The sequence below is a fragment of the Salmo salar genome, chromosome 14, assembly GCF_965601325.2.
Source record: "Salmo salar chromosome 14, fSalSal1, whole genome shotgun sequence".
NCBI classification, from domain to species: domain Eukaryota; kingdom Metazoa; phylum Chordata; class Actinopteri; order Salmoniformes; family Salmonidae; genus Salmo; species Salmo salar.
Window position 1 is genome coordinate 54061379 of NC_138304.1, and position 20488 is coordinate 54081866.

General features: G+C 51.4%; 1 protein-coding gene across 8 annotated transcripts in view; it reads right to left on the reverse strand.

Annotated features, from left to right (window-relative positions):
- zfyve9a (zinc finger, FYVE domain containing 9a) overlaps positions 1-20488 on the reverse strand; it is an 81169-nt gene that overhangs the window by 35631 nt on the left and 25050 nt on the right. For 5 of the 8 annotated variants that reach the window (XM_045694528.2, XM_045694531.2, XM_045694527.2 and 2 more), the window contains exons 5-13: positions 20170-20269; positions 14731-14907; positions 14308-14471; positions 9204-9357; positions 8582-8704; positions 7519-7674; positions 1806-2030; positions 1622-1704; positions 1067-1171 (exon numbers count right to left, since the gene is read on the reverse strand). In XM_045694528.2, the coding sequence (XP_045550484.2) occupies positions 1067-1171; positions 1622-1704; positions 1806-2030; positions 7519-7674; positions 8582-8704; positions 9204-9357; positions 14308-14471; positions 14731-14907; positions 20170-20269 (1287 nt within the window). The remainder of the gene's footprint in view (positions 1-1066; positions 1172-1621; positions 1705-1805; positions 2031-7518; positions 7675-8581; positions 8705-9203; positions 9358-14307; positions 14472-14730; positions 14908-20169; positions 20270-20488) is intronic. The other 3 variants (XM_045694532.2, XM_045694534.2, XM_045694533.2) reach the window with 3 other exon arrangements.

Here is a 20488-nt window from a genome sequence, read left to right on the forward strand (position 1 = left end):
AACATACATGCAAACATTTGGTGGCACAGAAAGGAAAATCAAAACAATTTAACTCCTCTGTAGGCCGACCGGGTAAACGGCTCCCCCGTCGCCGACCGGGTAAACGGCTCCCCCGTCGCCGACCGGGTAAACGGCTCCCCCGTCGCCGACCGGGTAAATAACTTTATTTTGAGTTAACCCAGTCTAAGCCCCGTCTATGCCGGGGGAAGAGGGTGGGTCTACTAAGCTATATGGAATTGTTTTAAGAAGGTCATTTAGCTATTTGATTTAGAATTTTAAGTATCAAAAATATTAAAAAAATATTTTGGGTCTTACTGCTATTAGCCCATAGAAACACATTGAATAACAGATAGTCCCTGGGGGAGGGGGAGGAGGGGGTCTACTAAGCTATATGGAATTGATTTCTCTCGGGAGAGAAAAACATAGCTAGACTTGTTTTACTATTCAACTCAACGCTGCTATTGTTTTTTAAATTTGATAAAGATGCTTGTGTTTCTTAACCAGGTAATGGTAGCTAACTAAGGCTGTTGGTGACTAGTAAGCAATGGGGAAGCAAGAGAGTCGCCTGTGGCGATATGTATAAAATCGGGAACGCGGAGCCTGTCTGCCCACGCTCATCCCCCGCAGCTCACCAGCTGGTGGGGCCGCGTGCAGGGCCGCGTGCAGGGGCCGCGTGTACCAGGTGTAGCTCGTCCTTCCCACTGCTAAACACAACTGCGTATCTCTGCTGCTAATATTAATTATGTTCATTACCAAAGAAAAAAATCTCCCACTCTCTCCAAAACAAAAAAAACCTCTTGTCCAGTCTACTTAAATCACAAAGAAGATCGTCTTGTTTTAGTCATAATTGCCACGGAAAAATAAGTGTCCTATGAATATGAGTGACTATTTTTGTGGATGAAATTAACGCTGGTCTGTTGTCTCTGATTGAGGAGCATGGTGACTAATGACTGGCTGTGACCTTAACTTCAAAGTGGGGGGAGGTGATAGGTTGAGCCCCCCCGTGAGTAGGAATCTGATTGGCTAAGCCCCACTGGGAACTAATATGATTGGTTGAGAGCCTCACCTCGTTGTATCGGTTGCTGGGGATCTTGATGCAGGTCTTCTTCACCTCCATGTCCACCACCAGACCCTTCACCATGGACAAGGTGTACTGGTAGTTACGGAAGTCCTGTAGATATATTATATTATATAGACCCTTCACCATGGACAAGGTGTACTGGTAGTTACAGAAGTCCTGTAGATACATTATATTATATTATATAGACCCTTCACCATGGACAAGGTGTACTGGTAGTTACAGAAGTCCTGTAGATACATTATATTATATAGACCCTTCACCATGGACAAGGTGTACTGGTAGTTACAGAAGTCCTGTAGATACATTATATTATATAGACCCTTCACCATGGACAAGGTGTACTGGTAGTTACAGAAGTCCTGTAGATACATTATATTATATAGACCCTTCACCATGGACAAGGTGTACTGGTAGTTACAGAAGTCCTGCTCGTCAACACAAGACATTCAGAGGCAAAAAGACAAGAAACAAAAATATATAAAATCAGAAAATAAACAATATACTTAAAAATCATTCAAAAAGAAAAAGCCAAGTTCTTACTGCTAACAGGTTCATGATGGTGTGTCCGGTCTCTCCAAAGAGGGGTTTTCTGAACCGCACGCTGAACAGAGGACAGGGGTAGACTGAAAACATAACGTAAAACGTAAATTACATCAATCTCTCTTCTAACAAGCCAAAAATATATCCAGCCAAAAACCAAACAATGCAATGCCTCTGTACTCACATCTGTACTCTGCACCCAGACGGAACATGAGTCTGATGGGGAACACCTTGGCCCAGGGGGTCTCCCACTTCTGCAGTAACACCCCAAACAGGTAGGGGGGGTTGGGGAGCATTAGGTCCTGGAGGGACTGGAAGGACGGGGTGACGTAGAGGAAACCTCCATGCTCCCTGCTGCCCAGGAAACTCTGGGTGAAGAACGAATGGCCCAGGTGGGTCAGAACGTTACCTGGAGAGAGGAGAGAGAAGAACGTTACTTGGAGGGAAGAGAGGAACGAGAGGCCCAGGTGGGTCAGAACGTTACCTAGAGAGAGGAGGGAGGGGGAGAGGGGACGAGGGAGGAGAGGAACGAGAGGCCCAGGTGGGTCAGAACGTTACCTAGAGAGAGGAGGGAGGGGGAGAGGGGACGAGGGAGGAGAGGAACGAGAGGCCCAGGTGGGTCAGAACGTTACCTAGAGAGAGGAGGGAGGGGGAGAGGGGACGAGGGAGGAGAGGAACGAGAGGCCCAGGTGGGTCAGAACGTTACCTAGAGAGAGGAGGGAGGGGGAGAGGAACGAGAGGCCCAGGTGGGTCAGAACGTTACCTAGAGAGAGGAGGGAGGGGGAGAGGGGACGAGGGAGGAGAGGAACGAGAGGCCCAGGTGGGTCAGAACGTTACCTAGAGAGAGGAGGGAGGGGGAGAGAGGAGAGGAACGAGAGGCCCAGGTGGGTCAGAACGTTACCTAGAGAGAGGAGGGAGGGGGAGAGGGGACGAGGGAGGAGAGGAACGAGAGGCCCAGGTGGGTCAGAACGTTACCTAGAGAGAGGAGGGAGGGGGAGAGAGGAGAGGAACGAGAGGGCCAGGTGGGTCAGAACGTTACCTAGAGAGAGGAGGGAGGGGGAGAGGGGACGAGGGAGGAGAGGAACGAGAGGCCCAGGTGGGTCAGAACGTTACCTAGAGAGAGGAGGGAGGAGGAGAGGGGACGAGGGAGGAGAAGAACGAGAGGCCCAGGTGGGTCAGAACGTTACCTAGAGAGAGGAGGGAGGGGGAGAGGGGACGAGGGAGGAGAGGAACGAGAGGCCCAGGTGGGTCAGAACGTTACCTAGAGAGAGGAGGGAGGGGGAGAGGGGGAGGGAGGAGAGGAACGAGAGGCCCAGGTGGGTCAGAACGTTAACTAGAGAGAGGAGGGAGGGGGAGGAACGAGAGGCCCAGGTGGATCAGAACGTTACCTAGAGGGAGGAGGGAGGAGAGGAACGAGAGGCCCAGGTGAGTCAGAACGTTACCTAGAGAGAGGAGGGAGGGGGAGGAACGAGAGGCCCAGGTGGGTCAGAACGTTACCTAGAGGGAGGAGGGAGGAGAGGAACGAGAGGCCCAGGTGGGTCAGAACGTTACCTAGAGAGAGGAGGGAGGAGAGGACCGAGAGGCCCAGGTGGGTCAGAACGTTACCTAGAGGGAGGAGAGAGGACGAGGGAGGAGAGGAACGAGAGGCCCAGGTGGGTCAGAACATTACCTAGAGAGAGGAGGGAGGGGGAGAGGGGACGAGGGAGGAGAGGAACGAGAGGCCCAGGTGGGTCAGAACGTTACCTAGAGAGAGGAGGGAGGGGGAGAGGGGACGAGGGAGGAGAGGAACGAGAGGCCCAGGTGGGTCAGAACGTTACCTAGAGAGAGGAGGGAGGGGGAGAGGGGACGAGGGAGGAGAGGAACGAGAGGCCCAGGTGGGTCAGAACGTTACCTAGAGAGAGGAGGGAGGGGGAGAGGGGGAGGGAGGAGAGGAACGAGAGGCCCAGGTGGGTCAGAACGTTACCTAGAGAGAGGAGGGAGGGGGAGAGGGGACGAGGGAGGAGAGGAACGAGAGGCCCAGGTGGGTCAGAACGTTACCTAGAGAGAGGAGGGAGGGGGAGAGGGGGAGGGAGGAGAGGAGAGGAACGAGAGGCCCAGGTGGGTCAGAACGTTACCTAGAGAGAGGAGGGAGGGGGAGGAACGAGAGGCCCAGGTGGGTCAGAACGTTACCTAGAGGGAGGAGGGAGGAGAGGAACGAGAGGCCCAGGTGGGTCAGAACGTTACCTAGAGAGAGGAGGGAGGGGGAGGAACGAGAGGCCCAGGTGGGTCAGAACGTTACCTAGAGGGAGGAGGGAGGAGAGGAACGAGAGGCCCAGGTGGGTCAGAACGTTACCTAGAGAGAGGAGGGAGGGGGAGAGGGGCCGAGGGAGGAGAGGAACGAGAGGCCCAGGTGGGTCAGAACGTTACCTAGAGGGAGGAGAGAGGACGAGGGAGGAGAGGAACGAGAGGCCCAGGTGGGTCAGAACATTACCTAGAGAGAGGAGGGAGGGGAGAGGGGAGAGGGGACGAGGGAGGAGAGGAACGAGAGGCCCAGGTGGGGCAGAACGTTACCTAGAGAGAGGAGGGAGGGGGAGAGGGGGAGGGAGGAGAGGAACGAGAGGCCCAGGTGGGTCAGAACGTTACCTAGAGAGAGGAGGGAGGGGGAGAGGGGGAGGGAGGAGAGGAACGAGAGGCCCAGGTGGGTCAGAACGTTACCTAGAGAGAGGAGGGAGGGGGAGGAACGAGAGGCCCAAGTGGGTCAGAACGTTACCTAGAGAGAGGAGGGAGGGGGAGGAACGAGAGGCCCAGGTGGGTCAGAACGTTACCTAGAGGGAGGAGAGAGGAGAGGAACGAGAGGCCCAGGTGGGTCAGAACGTTACCTAGAGAGAGGAGGGAGGGGGAGGAACGAGAGGCCCAGGTGGGTCAGAACATTACCTAGAGGGAGGAGGGAGGAGAGGAACGAGAGGCCCAGGTGGGTCAGAACGTTACCTAGAGAGAGGAGGGAGGAGAGGAACGAGAGGCCCAGGTGGGTCAGAACGTTACCTAGAGAGAGGAGGGAGGGGGAGAGGGGCCGAGGGAGGAGAGGAACGAGAGGCCCAGGTGGGTCAGAACGTTACCTAGAGAGAGGAGGGAGGGGGAGAGGGAGGAGAGGCACGAGAGGCCCAGGTGGGTCAGAACATTACCTAGAGAGAGGAGGGAGAAGAGAAGTGAAAACACCTTTTAATTAGCCATTAAAGAGAGTCAGCCGAGTGGGGTGTGCTTAGTCCCCTCCCTAAGATTTACTGTCAATTATTGGCACCCCTGTTTTCAATAACTCACCTTGCAAGAATAACTACACTGAGCGTTTTTTCTAAAATGTTTTATGAGATTAGAGAACCTTCTGGAAGGGATCTTAGACCATTCCTCCTTAACAGAATTTTTCCAGATCCTTGATATCCTTTGTCTGTGCTTATGGACTGGCCCTCTTCAATTCAAACCACAGGTTTTCAATGGGTTTCAGGCATTCAGATGTAAAACTGACTAGGTACAGCAGATTTGACCAGTTGAAGCTCAAAGCATGTTCTCAGGGTAATTCAATGTGTGAGAAGCTCAGAGCTTAATACACTCCAAGGATAGAGGCAGGACCCTACTTAGTACTCAAAGGATAGATGCAGGACCCTCCTTAGTACTCAAAGGATTAAGGCAGGACCCTCCTTAGTACTCAAAGGATAGAGGCAGGACCCTCCTTAGTACTCAAAGGATAGAGGCAGGACCCTCCTTAGTACTCAAAGGAGTGGCGCAGCGGTCTAAAGCACTGCATCTCAGTGCTAGAGGCGTCACTATAGACCCTGGTTCGATTCCAGGCTGTATCACAACCGGCCGTGATAGGGCGGCGCACAGTCGTCCGGGTTAGGGTTTGGCCGGGGTCGGGCGTCATTGTAAATAAGAAATTTGTTCTTAATAACTGACTTGTCTAGTTAAATAAAAAGGTTCAAATAATTTTTTTTTTTAAAACAATCAAAGCAGAACGCCAAGTTGCCAAGTGACATTCCAGATTCAGGGTCAGTAGCTAACCTAGTAGTCTTGATCAAACTATTGACTAACCCTCTGTAAAGACATCAAGCCAGACCCACATAAACACTATACCTCTACAAAACAGGCAAATGTTGCACAATCCAGGTGTGGAAAGCTCTTAAAGACTTAACCAGAAAGAACAAAAGGTGCTTCTACAAAGTATTAAACATTTCTGTATTTAATATTCAATACATTTTTTCACTTGTTTTCAAATGTGTCATTATGGGGTATTGTGTGTAGATGGGTGAGAATGTTTTATTTAATCCAGGCTGATTTAATCCAGGAATGAACACATTCTGAAGGCACTGTTCAGGAGGGCATCTCTCCAGGAACAGGGTTGGAGTGTAAACCTCCAGGAGGGTCTCTCTCCAGGAACAGGGTTGGAGTGTAAACCTCCAGGAGGGCATCTCTCCAGGAACAGGGTTGGAGTGTAAACCTCCAGGAGGGCATCTCTCCAGGAACAGGGTTGGAGTTAAAACCTCCAGGAGGGCATCTCTCCAGGAACAGGGTTGGAGTGTAAACCTCCAGGAGGGCATCTCTCCAGGAACAGGGTTGGAGTGTAAACCTCCAGGAGGGCATCTCTCCAGGAACAGGGTTGGAGTTAAAACCTCCAGGAGGGCATCTCTCCAGGAACAGGGTTGGAGTGTAAACCTCCAGGAGGGTCTCTCTCCAGGAACAGGGTTAGAGTGTAAACCTCCAGGAGGGCATCTCTCCAGGAACAGGGTTAGAATGTAAACCTCCAGGAGGGTCTCTCTCCAGGAACAGGGTTGGAGTGTAAACCTCCAGGAGGGCATCGCTCCAGGAACAGGGTTAGAATGTAAACCTCCAGGAGGGTCTCTCTCCAGGAACAGGGTTGGAGTGTAAACCTCCAGGAGGGCATCTCTCCAGGAACAGGGTTGGAATGTAAACCTCCAGGAGGGTATCTCTCCAGGAAGAAGGATGGGTAGGCCTGATTTAGATAATACACAACACTAGAACTGCTAAGGATGACGAGGCAACATTCTCTCCATCACCGTACTGACTGACTATGACTGAACCAGCAGAGACACAGACAATATGTCTGTCATTCCCCAGACTGTGGGCTTTCCCTGGTGTTGCTGTGTATATCTAAAACAACCACAGCCTGAGGCACAGAGACATCAATGTCACACAATATTTTTAACCGCAGCATAAGGTGGAGAGTGGTGAGACAGAGGCGGCGTCCAAAATGGCTCCCTAATCCCTATGTAGTGCATTTGTTTTGCCCAAATCCAATCTGGTCTAAAGTAGTGCACTATATAGGAAATAGTGAGACATTTTGGATGCACACAGAACATTAGTGGGACACTACAGAGTGCCTCCTGGCAATGCTGTATAGTATCATCCAAGTAGGCCTCCTGGTTGAGGTAACATACTGGTATTATTATTATTATTATTATTATTATTATTATTATAATACATGTGAAGGCCTCCTGGTAGAGCTGTAAAATATCTTAGTAGGCCTCCTGGTGGAGGTCTCCTGATAGAGGTATATTATCCTAACCTGTGAGGGCCTCCTGGTGGAGGTATATTATCCTAACCTGTGAGGGCCTCCTGGTGGAGGTATATTATCCTAACCTGTGAGGGCCTCCTGGTGGAGGTATATTATCCTAACCTGTGAGGGCCTCCTGGTGGAGGTATATTATCCTAACCTGTGAGGGCCTCCTGGTGGAGGTATATTATCCAAACCTGTGAGGGCCTCCTGGTGGAGGTATATTATCTTTACCTGTGAGGGCCTCCTGGTAGAGGTACAGTATGTTAAACTAACCTGTGAGGGCCTACTGGTAGAGGAATATTATACTAACTGGTGAAGGCCTCCTGGTAGAGGTGCAGTATGTTAAACTAACCTGTGAGGGCCTCCTGGTAGAGCTGTACGAAGTGGCTAAAGAGGTCCTTGGGGATGCTCTTCTCGTCAGGTAGACACTGCAGCAGCACCACCACCTCAGCCTGGCCCACTGCATGCATCCCCTTACTGGTCACATACCAACACTTCCTGTTTACGTCTACAAGGGGAGAAGGGACACCAGAAAGGGGGTTAGATACTGTAGCCTAGGGGAGAGAGAGGGGGTTAGATACTGTAGCCTAGGGGGGGGAGAGAGGGGGTTAGATACTGTAGCCTAGGGGGGAGAGAGGGGGTTAGATACTGTAGCCTAGGGGGGAGAGAGGGGGTTAGATACTGTAGCCTAGGGGAGAGAGAGGGGGTTAGATACTGTAGCCTAGGGGGGAGAGAGGGGGTTAGATACTGTAGCCTAGGGGGGAGAGAGGGGGTTAGATACTGTAGCCTAGGGGAGAGAGAGGGGGTTAGATACTGTAGCCTAGGGGGGAGAGAGGGGGTTAGATACTGTAGCCTAGGGGGGGAGAGAGGGGGTTAGATACTGTAGCCTAGGGGGGGGAGAGGGGGTTAGATACTGTAGCCTAGGGGGGGAGAGAGGGGGTTAGATACTGTAGCCTAGGGGGGGAGAGAGGGGGTTAGATACTGTAGCCTAGGGGGGGAGAGAGGGGGTTAGATACTGTAGCCTAGGGGGGAGAGAGGTGGTTAGAACTATACAGTGTATAGCAGGGTTATTCACTAACAGTCCCGGAAAGATAAACACTCAGGTTTTCATTTTCTCCTTCTGTTCAGGGACTAATTCAGACCTAGGAGAGCGTACGCTCTGGTCAATCAACGACAATGGGACTAATTCAGACCTAGGAGAGCGTACGCTCTGGTCAATCAACGACAATGGGACTAATTCAGACCTAGGAGAGCGTACGCTCTGGTCAATCAATGACAATGGGACTAATTCAGACCTAGGAGAGCGTACGCTCTGGTCAATCAATGACAATGGGACTAATTCAGACTCAGGTTTTCATTTTCTCCTTCTATTCAGGGACTAATTCAGACCTAAGAGGTAGAAGAAGTTAACTCACAGTTGACCAGTTTGACCATGGCCAGCAGGTTGGCGTTGAGCACAAAAACCAACGGGTCAGGACCTCCCTCCTCCAGCTGCTGCATCAGAACGATCTCAGAGGGACGCTCCTCCACCGCATAGTCTGAGGGCGGTGATGATGGGAGGAAAACAAAAGCTTTCAAACATCTCACATTGAACCCCACTGAAGAGGGCTCCCACCTTATCTACATGTACCCTCAGACTCCTCCCAGCATGCTACATGGGCCAATGAAAGCAGACCCAGACCTCTCCCAGCATGCAACATGGCCTAATTGAAAGCAGCCCCAGACCCCTCCCAGCATGCTACATGGGCCAATGAAAGCAGCCCCAGACCCCTCCCAGCATGCTACATGGGCCAATGAAAGCAGACCCAGACCCCTCACAGCATGCAACATGGGCCAATGATGGCCTAATTGAAAGCAGCCCCAGACCCCTCCCAGCATGCAACATGGGACAATGAAAGCAGCCCCAGACCCCTCCCAGCATGCTTCATGGGCCAATGAAAGCAGCCCCAGACCCCTCCCAGAAGGAATTCATGGGCCAATAAAAGCAGCCCCCCCCATACAGCAGGATCGACAGTGAGGATGGCTAAGGTCAAGCACCTGTGCTGTGGCCTCCCGTACCTCCTTTAACTCCGGTGGAGATGAGTATGGGAGGAAGTCCGTCCTCCGGAATTAGACTGATGGAGCTGCCTACAGGGCTTCCCACTGGAGCTGCAGGGGCCGGGGACAACGCCTGGAGGGTAGTGGTGGGAGGCTGTGGTTATAGCATATAAAGTGATTGTTGTCAAAAATGTAGGTGGACTGGTGAAGTGGACAGATCTCTGCTGTGAATGGTTGTAAATACGGTGATTGAAAGTACTTTTGGGTAATGTTTACATTTCCCAGAACACTACAGTTAAATGATCATTATTCACGGGAAGATTTCCCTTCACATTCTGTAAATAATGAGTGGCAGCTCTTAAGAGCGTTGGGGCAATAACCCGAAAAGTCCCTGAGCCGACTATGTTAAACATCTGTTGATATGCCCTTGAGCAAGGCACTTAAACTCAAAGAAAAATAGTAACAATAATGAGGCTCTATACAGGGTGTTACGGTACAGACGCCATGTGGAGGCTCTATACAGGGTGTTACGGTACAGACGCCATGTGGAGGCTCTATACAGGGTGTTACGGTACAGACGCCATGTGGAGGCTATATTCAGGGGGTACCGGTACAGAGTCCATGTGGAGGCTATATACAGGGGGTACCGGTACAGAGTCCATGTGGAGGCTGTATACAGGGGGTATATCCATGTGCGGGGGTACAGGTTAGTTGAGGTAATGTAGGTAAAGTGTCTATGCATAGATAATAAACAGAGTAGCAGCAGCGTAAAAGGAATATGAATGTGTGTGGGGGGGGGGGGGGGTAGAAGCTGTTCAGCAGTCTGATGGCTTGGGGGGGTAGAAGCTGTTCAGCAGTCTGGTGGCTTGAGGGGGGTAGAAGCTGTTCAGCAGTCTGGTGGCTTGAGGGGGGTAGAAGCTGTTCAGCAGTCTGGTGGCTTGAGGGGGGTAGAAGCTGTTCAGCAGTCTGGTGGCTTGAGGGGGGTAGAAGCTGTTCAGCAGTCTGGTGGCTTGAGGGGGGTAGAAGCTGTTCAGCAGTCTGGTGGCTTGAGGGGGGTAGAAGCTGTTCAGCAGTCTGGTGGCTTGAGGGGGGTAGAAGCTGTTCAGCAGTCTGGTGGCTTGAGGGGGGTAGAAGCTGTTCAGCAGTCTGGTGGCTTGAGGGGGGTAGAAGCTGTTCAGCAGTCTGGTGGCTTGAGGGGGGTAGAAGCTGTTCAGCAGTCTGGTGGCTTGAGGGGGGTAGAAGCTGTTCAGCAGTCTGATGGCTTGGGGGTAGAAGCTGTTCAGCAGTCTGATGGCTTGGGGGTAGAAGCTGTTAAGGAGCCTTTTGGTCCCAGACTTGGCGGTCCGGTACAGCTTGTCGTGCGGTAGCATAAAGAACAGTCTAGGACTTTGAGAGAGGACACCGCCTGGTATAGAGGTCCTGGATGGCAAGCAGCTCGGCACCAGTGATGTACTGGGTGGTATGCACTACCCTCTGTAGGGCCTTGTGGTCAGATGCTAAGCAGTTGCCATACCAGGTGGTGATCTAACCAGTCAGGGTGTTCTCGATGATGCAGCTGTAGAACTTTGAGGATCTGGGGACCCATACCAAATCTTTTCAGTCTCCTGAGGGAGAATAGGCGTTGTCGTGCCCTCCTCACGACTGTTGGTGTGTGTGTTGGGGGGGACCATAATAGCTCCTGACTGATATGGACAGCAGCCCCATCGATGTGAATGGGAGCGGGTTCGGCCCACCTTTTCCTGTAGTCCCTGATCAGCTCCTTTGTCTTGCTCACGTTGAGGGAGAGGTTGTTGTCCTGGCACCCCACTGCCAGGTTTCTGACCTCCTCCCTATAGGCCGTCTCATCGTCGTTGGTGGTCAAGCCTGCCACTGTTGTGACGTCAGCAAACTTAATGGTGTTGGAGTTGTGTTTTTCCACTCAGTCATGGGTGAACAGGGGAGTACAGGAGGGGACTAGGCACGCACCCCTGAGGGGCCCCAGTGTTGAGGATCAGCGTGGCAGATGAGTTGTTGCCTACCCTTACCACCTGGGGGCGTCCGGTCAGGAAGTCCAGAATCCAGTTACAGAGGGAGGTGTTTAGTCCCAGAGTCCTTCGCTTAGTGATGAGCTTGGAGGGCACTATAGTGTAGTCAATGAACAGCATTCTCACGTAAATTGTTCCTTTTGTCCAGGTGGGAAAGGGCAGTGTGGAGAGTGCGTTGTCTGCGGATCTGTTGGTGTGGTATGTGAATTGGAGTGAGTCCGTGGTTTCTGTGATAATGGTGTTGATGTGAGCAATGACCAGCCTTTCAAAGCATTTCATGGATACAGATGAGTGCTACGGGGGGGGGGGGGGGGTAGTCATTTAGGCAGGTTACCTTGACGTTCTTGGGCACAGGGTGGTCTGCTTGAAACGTAGGTATTACAGACTGGCTCAGGGAGGAGGTAGAAAATGACAGTGAAGGCACTTGCCAGTTGGTCAGCGCATGCTCCGAGTACGCGTCCTGGTAATCCGTCTGGCCCTGCGGCCTTGTGAATGTTAACCTGTTCAAAAGTTGTTTGCCTTGAAGCGAGCATAGAAGGCATTTAGCTCGTCTGGTAGGTTTGCGTCACTTGGCAGCTCGCGGCTGGGTTTCCCTTTGTACTCCATGATTGTGTCAGGGCTTGCAAACTTCTGACGAGCATCAGAGACTGTTTACTGCACCCTGGTCTTTGTAGTTGAATCTGTGCTTGAAATTCAATACTTGACTGAGGGACCTTACAGATGCATGTATGACGGACAGAGGAAGTCATTCTCAGAAATCAGGTCAATATACTATATCTTGTGTATGTGACAAAATATTTAGAAACTATTATTTACATTAAAAAAAAAAATTCTTAACACGTTTCAACACCAGTCCATGTAACTTAATTTGTTAAGCCACATTTTATTCCTGAACTAATTTATGCGTAAACAAAGGGCTAAAAACATATATTTTAGTTTGTATTTAGCTACACTGAACAAAAATAAATGCACAATTTCAAATATTTTACAGAGTTACAGTTCAAATAAGGAAATCAGTCAATTGAAATCAATTCATTAGGCCCTAATCTATGGATTTCACATGACTGGGAATACAGATATGTATCTGTTGGTCACATATCTTTTTTTTTTTTTTAAGTAGTGGCGTGGATCAGAAAACCAGTCAGTATCTGGTGTGACCATTTGCCTCATGGTGCGAAACATCTCCTTCACATCGAGTTGATCAGGCTGTTGATTGTGGCCTGTGGAACATTGTCCCACTCCTCTTCAATGGCTGTGTGAAGTTGCTGGATATTGGCGGGAACTAGAACACGCTGTCGTACACGTCGATCCAGAGCATCCCAAACATGCTCAATGGGTGATATGTCTGGTGAGTATGCAGGTCATGGAAGAACTGGGACATTTTCAGCTTCCAGGATTTGTGTCCAGATCCTTGCTACATGAGGCCGTGCATTATCATGCTGAAACATGAGGTGATGGCGGTGGATGAATGGCACGACAATGGGCCTCAGGATCTCTTCAGGGTATCTGTGCATTCAAATTGTCATAGAATAAAATGCAATTGTGTTCATTGTCCGTAGCTTTATGCCTGCCCATATCATAACCACACCACCACGGGGCACTCTGTTCACAACGTTGACATGAGCAAACCGCTCATCCACACGACGTCATACACAGTTGAAATCGCAATTCATCTGTGAAGAGCACACTTCCCCAGCGTGCCAGTGGCCATTGAAGATGAGCATTTACCCACTGAAGTCGGTTACGACTCTGAACTGCAGTCAGGTCAAGACCCTGATGAGGACAACACGCACACATATGAGCTTCCCTTAGGCGGTTTCTGACAGTTTGTGCAGAAATTCTTCCGTTGTGCAAACCCACAGTTTCATCAGCTGTCCGGGTGGCTGATCTCAGACGATCCCGCAGGTGAAGAAGCCGGATGTGGAGGTCCTGGGCTGGCATGGTTATACATGGTCTGCGGTTGTGAGGCCGGCTGGACGTACTGCCAAATTCTCTAAAATGACGTTTGAGGAGGCTTATGGTAGAGAAATGAACATTAAATTCAATGGCAACAGCTCTGCTGGACATTCCTGCAATCAGCATACCAATTGCACACTCCCTCAACTTTAGACATCTGTGGCATTGTGTTGACAAAACTGCACATTTTAGTGGCATTTTATTGTCCCCAGCACAAGGTGCACCTGTGGAATGATCATGCTGTTTAATCAGCTTCTTATTAATATGCCACACGTCAGGTGGATGGATTATTCTTCAAAGGAGAAATGCTCACTAACAGGGGTGTAAACATTTTTGTGAAATAAGCTTTTTGTGCGTATGGAACATTTCTGGGATCTTTTATTTGATTGTAACGTTTTGAAAATGTGTGTGATGATTTAAAATTTGCCCTATTCCTGATGCTAGCAGCAAACAATGTCCGAACTCCGAATGTTTGTGCTAGCTAGCTTATCCCGGAAGGGCTGGCTGTAAACAGAAGGTCTGGGGTGGTCCTACGTAAATCAACAGCTCATGATTAGTTAAATTCTAAAAACAGGGATATCTTGGGGTGGCAGGTAGCCCAGTGGTTAGAGCGTAGGGCCAGTAACCAAAAGGTTGCTAGATCGAATCTCTGAGTGGACATGGTCAAAATCTGTTATTCTTTCCCTGAACAAGGCAGTTAACCCACTGTTCCTAGGACGATCATTATAAATAAGAATTTGTTCTTAACTGACTTTCCTAGTTAAATAATAATAATAAAAAAGATACATTTAAGTCCAACCAGCATAGGGTGCCACCCTGAAGTCTGAAGGCACAGCCCCTTCATTACGGGAGCTTCGCGCAGACACATCAACACAGCCGTTCCATACTCAAGTCAGGAAGACTTCCGAGAGCTGGTGTCAGGCTGACTATTTTAGCACAGGGTTACAAACATCTCTCTTGGCTGTCAATCCAGTGTAAATTTGCCCTGCTGTGGGTTCCCTCCTAATCCTAACCCAGCTCACCTCAGAATATCAATTCTAAACTGGAAATACTAGACTTTTGCTAATGTTCATCTTCAACAAACTGTAAAATAAATACTTTTTGACCTGTGGTGCAGATCGTACCTCTGACGAATCAGCAGTGGAGGATTTGTTGGAACACTGCGAGACGGCCAATGGACACGAGGGAGCGGGGCTGGTAGCAGGGGGCTTGGGGGATTCCGCTGCTTCCCCATTGGGTAGGATCCCGTCTGCAAAGCACACCCTCCTCTGCTCCCGTGCGAGAGACCCTGTGACGCACAGACAGGACACTGTTGGTAAATACTTCAACACAGGTGGGTGTATGGGAGATGGTTACAACAGGTGGGTGTATGGGAGATGGTTACAACAGGTGGGTGTATGGGAGATGGCATAACAGGTGGGTGTATGGGAGATGGCATAACAGGTGGGTGTATGAGAGATGGCATAACAGGTGGGTGTATGGGAGATGGCATAACAGGTGGGTGTATGGGAGATGGCATAACAGGTGGGTGTATGGGAGATGGTTACCCTCTGAGCTGGATGTTTTAGGGACTCCCACAGGGACCATGACAGTGGGGGGAAGGGAGGCCAGCGCCCCTGAGGCTTGGACCTGCTGCAGAGGTGGGATGGTACTGCAGTACTCTGCTGGGTTGTTTGGGTTAGGACTCTGGTTAGACCCGTCACACATACCCTCCCTCGAACGAGCTGAGGGCAGAGAGAGACAGAGGAACAAGATAAAGGGATAGGATTGAGACACACACACAGTACCCGTCAAAAGTTCAGAGTGTGCAAAGCTGTCGTCAAGGCAAAGGGTGGCTACTTTGAAGAATCTCAAATATATTTTTATTTAACTCTTTTGGTTACTACATGATTCCATGTGTTATTTCATAGTTGATGTCTTCACTATTATTCTACAATGTAGAAAATAGTAAAAATAAAGAAAAACCCTTGAATGAGTAGGTGTGTCCAAACTTTTGACTGGTTTTTGCTTTTGTCACTTCTAGATTAGACTACTGCAATGCTCTACTTTCCAGCTACCGGGATAAAGCAATAAATAAACTTCAGTTAGTGCTAAACACGGGTGCTAGAATCCTGAATAGAACCCAAAATGTTGATCATATTACTCCAGTGCTAGCCTCTCTACACTGGCTTCATGTTAAGGCAAGGGCTGATTTCAAGGTTTTACTGTTAACCTACAAAGCATTACATGGGCTTGCTCCAACTTATCTCTCTGATTTGGTCCTGCCGTACATACCACCGTACGTACGCTACGGTCACAAGACGCAGGCCTCCTAATTGTCCCTAGAATTTCTAAGCAAACAGCTGGAGGCAGGGCTTTCTCCTATAGAGCTCAATTTTTCTGGAATGGTCTGCCTACCCATGTGAGAGACGCAGACTCAGTCTCAACCTTTAAGTCTTTACTGAAGACTTATCTCTTCAGTAGGTCCTATGATTGAATGTAGTCTGGCCCAGGAGTGTGAAGGTGAACGGAAAGGCACTAGAGCAACGAACAGCCCTTGCTGTCTCTGCCTGGCCGGTTCCCCTCTCTCCACTGGGATTCTCTGCCTCTAACCCTATTACAGGGGCTGAGTCACTGGCTTACTGGTGCTCTTCCATGCCGTCCCTAGGAGGGGTGTGTCACTTGAGTGGATTGAGTCACTGACGTGATCTTCCTGTCTGGGTTGGCGCCCCCCTCGGGTTCGTGCCGTGGCGGAGATCTTTGTGGGCTATACTCGGCCTTGTCTCAGGATGGTAAGTTGGTGATTGAAGATATCCCTCTAGTGGTGTGGGGGCTGTGCTTTGGCAAAGTGGGTGGGGTTATATCCGACCCCTCCTGTCTCAGCCTCCAGTATCTATGCTGCAATAGTGTGTGTCGGGGGGCTAGGGTCAGTCTGTTATATCTGGAGTATTTCTCCTGTCTTATACTGTGTCCTGTGTGAATTTAAGTACGCTCCCTCTAACTCTCTCTCCCTCTCAGAGGACCTGAGCCCTAGGACCATGCCTCAGGACTACCTGGCCGGATGCCTCCGTGCTGTCCCCAGTCCACCTGGCCGTGCTGCTGCTCCAGTTTCAACTGTTCTGCCTGCGGCTATGGAACCCTGTCCGGTTCACCGGACATGCTACCTTGTCCCAGACCTGCTGTTTTCAACTATCTAGAGACAGCAGGAGCGGTAGAGATACTCTCAATGATCGGCTATGAAAAGCCAACTGACATTTACTCCTGAGGTGCTGACCTGTTGCACCCTCTACAACCACTGTGATTATTATTATTTGACGCTGCTGTTCATCTATGAACGTTTGAACATCTTGGCCATGTTCTGTTGTAATCTCCACCCGGCACAGCCAGAAGAGGACTGGCCACCCATCATAGCCTCGTTCCTCTCTAGGATTCTTCCTAGGTTCTGGCCTTTCTAGGGAGTTTTTCCTAGCCCCCGTGCTTCTACACCTGCATTGCTTGCTGTTTGGGGTTTTAGACACAAAAAAAAGTATGTGGACACCCCTTCAAAGAGTGGATTCGGCTATGTCGGTCACACCCGTTGCTGACGGGTATATAAAAACCAAGCACACAGCCATGCAATCTCCATAGACAAACATTGGTAGTAGAACGGCCTTACTGAAGAGCTCAGTGACTTTCAACGTGGCACCGGCATAGGATGCCACCTTTCCAACAAGTCAGTTTGTACAATTTCTGCCCTGCTAGAGCTGCTCCGGTCAACTGTAAGTGCTGTTATTGTGAAGTGGGAACGTCAAGGAGCAACAACAACGGCTCAGAAACGAAGTGGTAGGCCACACAAGCTCATAGAACGGGACCGCCGAGTACTGAAGCGCGTAGAACGTAAAAATCTGCCTTGGTTGCAACACTTACTACTGAGTTCCAAAACGCCTCTGGAAGCAATGTCAGAACAAGAACTGTTCATCGGGAGCTTCATGAAATGGGTTTCCATGGCTGAGCAGCCGCACACAAGCCCAAGATCACCATGTGCAAGGCAAAGTGTCAGCTTGACTGACGTAAAGCTCGCCGCCATTGGACTCTGGAGGAGTGGAAACGCGTTCTCTGGAGTGATGAATCACGCTTCACCATCTGGCAGTCCGACAGACTAATCTTGGTTTGAAAGATGCCAGGAGAACTCTACCTGCCCCAACGCATAGTGCCACCTGTAAAGTTTGGTGGAGGAGAAATAATGGTCTGGGGCTGTGAGTAATCTTAACGCTACAGTATACAATGACATTCTAGACGATTCTGTGCTTCCAACTTTGTGGAAGGCCCTTTTCCTGTTTCAGCATGACAATGCCGCCATGTACAAAGCGAGGTCCATACAGAAATGGTTGTTGATATAGATTTGGATGAACTTGACTGGCCTGCACAGAGCCCTGACCTCAACCCCAGCGAACACCTTTGGGATGAATTGGAACGCCGACTGCGAGCCAGGCCTAATCGCCCAACATCAGTGCCCGACCTCACTAATGCTCTTGTGGCTGAATGGAAGCAGGTCCCCGCAGCAATGTTCCAACATCTAGTGGAAAGCCTTCCCAGAAGAGTGGAGGCTGTTATAGCAGCAAAGGGGAGACCAACTCCATATTAATGCCCATGATTTTGGAATGAGATGTTCGACAAGCAGGTGTCCACATACACTACATGATCAAAAGTATGTATAGAGATACAGTATATAGAATTGGTCGAGGGAGCTCTCAGGGACCGGGTTGATCTAGGGAGCTCTAGGAGTCCAGGTTGATCTTGGGGACCGGGGTGATCCAGGGCGCTCTAGGGGACCGGGGTGATCCGGGTTGATCCAGGGGACCGGGGTGATCCGGGTTGATCCAGGGGACCGGGGTGATCCGGGTTGATCCAGGGAACCAACGGTTGATCCAGGGGACCAACGGTTGATCCAGGGGACCAACTGTTGATCCAGGGGACCAACTGTTGATCCAGGGGATCAACTGTTGATCCAGGGAGCTCCAGGGGATCAACTGTTGATCCAGGGAGCTCCAGGGGACCGTGTTGATCCAGGGAGCTCCAGGGGACCGTGTTGATCCAGGGAGCTCCAGGGGACCCGGTTGATCCAGGGAGCTCCAGGGGACCCGGTTGATCCAGGGAGCTCCAGGGGACCCGGTTGATCCAGGGAGCTCCAGGGGACCCGGTTGATCCAGGGAGCTCCAGGGGACCCGGTTGATCCAGGGAGCTCCAGGGGACCCGGTTGATCCAGGGAGCTCCAGGGGACCCGGTTGATCCAGGGAGCTCCAGGGGACCCGGTTGATCCAGGGAGCTCCAGGGGACCCGGTTGATCCAGGGAGCTCCAGGGGACCCGGTTGATCCAGGGAGCTCCAGGGGACCCGGTTGATCCAGGGAGCTCCAGGGGACCCGGTTGATCCAGGGAGCTCCAGGGGACCCGGTTGATCCAGGGAGCTCCAGGGGACCCGGTTGATCCAGGGAGCTCCAGGGGACCCGGTTGATCCAGGGAGCTCCAGGGGACCCGGTTGATCCAGGGAGCTCCAGGGGACCCGGTTGATCCAGGGAGCTCCAGGGGACCGGGTTGATCCAGGGGACCGGGTTGATCCAGGGGACCGGGTTGATCCAGGGAGCTCCAGGGGACCGGGTTGATCCAGGGGACCGGGTTGATCCAGGGGACCGGGTTGATCCAGGGAGCTCCAGGGGACCGGGTTGATCTAGGGGACCGGGTTGATCCAGGGGACCGGGTTGATCTAGGGGACCGGGTTGATCTAGGGAGCTCCAGGGAACTCCAGGGGACCGGGTTGATCTAGGGAGCTCCAGGGAACTCCAGGGGACCAGGTTGATCTAGGGAGCTCCAGGGAACTCCAGGGGACCAGGTTGATCTAGGGAGCTCCAGGGAGTTCCAGGGGACCAGGTTGATCCAGGGAGCTCCAGGGAGTTCCAGGGGACCAGGTTGATCCAGGGAGCTCCAGGGGACCAGGTTGATCCAGGGAGCTCCAGGGAGCTCCAGGGGACCAGGTTGATCCAGGGAGCTCCAGGGAGCTCCAGGGGACCAGGTTGATCCAGGGAGCTCCAGGGAGCTCCAGGGGACCAGGTTGATCCAGGGAGCTCCAGGGGACCAGGTTGATCCAGGGGACCAGGTTGATCTAGGGAGCTCCAGGGGACCCGGTTGATCCAGGGAGCTCCAGGGGACCGGGTTGATCCAGGGAGCTCCAGGGGACCGGGTTGATCCAGGGGACCGGGTTGATCCAGGGGACCGGGTTGATCCAGGGGACCGGGTTGATCCAGGGGACCGGGTTGATCCAGGGGACCGGGTTGATCCAGGGAGCTCCAGGGGACCGGGTTGATCCAGGGGACCGGGTTGATCTAGGGGACCGGGTTGATCTAGGGAGCTCCAGGGAACTCCAGGGGACCAGGTTGATCTAGGGAGCTCCAGGGAACTCCAGGGGACCAGGTTGATCTAGGGAGCTCCAGGGAACTCCAGGGGACCAGGTTGATCTAGGGAGCTCCAGGGAGTTCCAGGGGACCAGGTTGATCCAGGGAGCTCCAGGGAGTTCCAGGGGACCAGGTTGATCCAGGGAGCTCCAGGGGACCAGGTTGATCCAGGGAGCTCCAGGGAGCTCCAGGGGACCAGGTTGATCCAGGGAGCTCCAGGGAGCTCCAGGGGACCAGGTTGATCCAGGGGACCAGGTTGATCTAGGGAGCTCCAGGGGACCAGGTTGATCTAGGGGACCAGGTTGATCTAGGGAGCTCTAGGGGACCAGGTTGATCTAGAGGACCAGGTTGATCTAGGGAGCTCTAGGGGACCAGGTTGATCTAGGGGACCAGGTCGATCTCGGATCGATATAAGATACTTGATCAAGATCGATATAGGATCTGAAAACGTAAACACCCAACCCTGTTCGAACCCAAGGAAGATGTACTAGTAGATGCTGATCTAGGACCAGTATTGTGTTTAAATCCTAACGGATGGGATGTAGTAAGCTGATCCCAGATCTGTAGTAATAGTGACTCACCACTCAGTAGGGCAGAGTGACAGGTGATACAGACTCTGGCCTCCTTCCTGTCCATGTAGATCAGTCTGCTCCTCAGGCTGCAGCAGGCAGCACAGAACACCTGGAGAGAGACACACACATTATATTATACCTGCACACACACACACACACACACACCATTACACCTGGAGAGAGACACACACACACAAATGATATTATACCTGCAGACACACACATTATATTATACCTGCAGAGACACACACACATTATATTATACCTGCAAAGACACACACACACATTATATTATACCTGCAGAGACACACACACAATTACATTACAC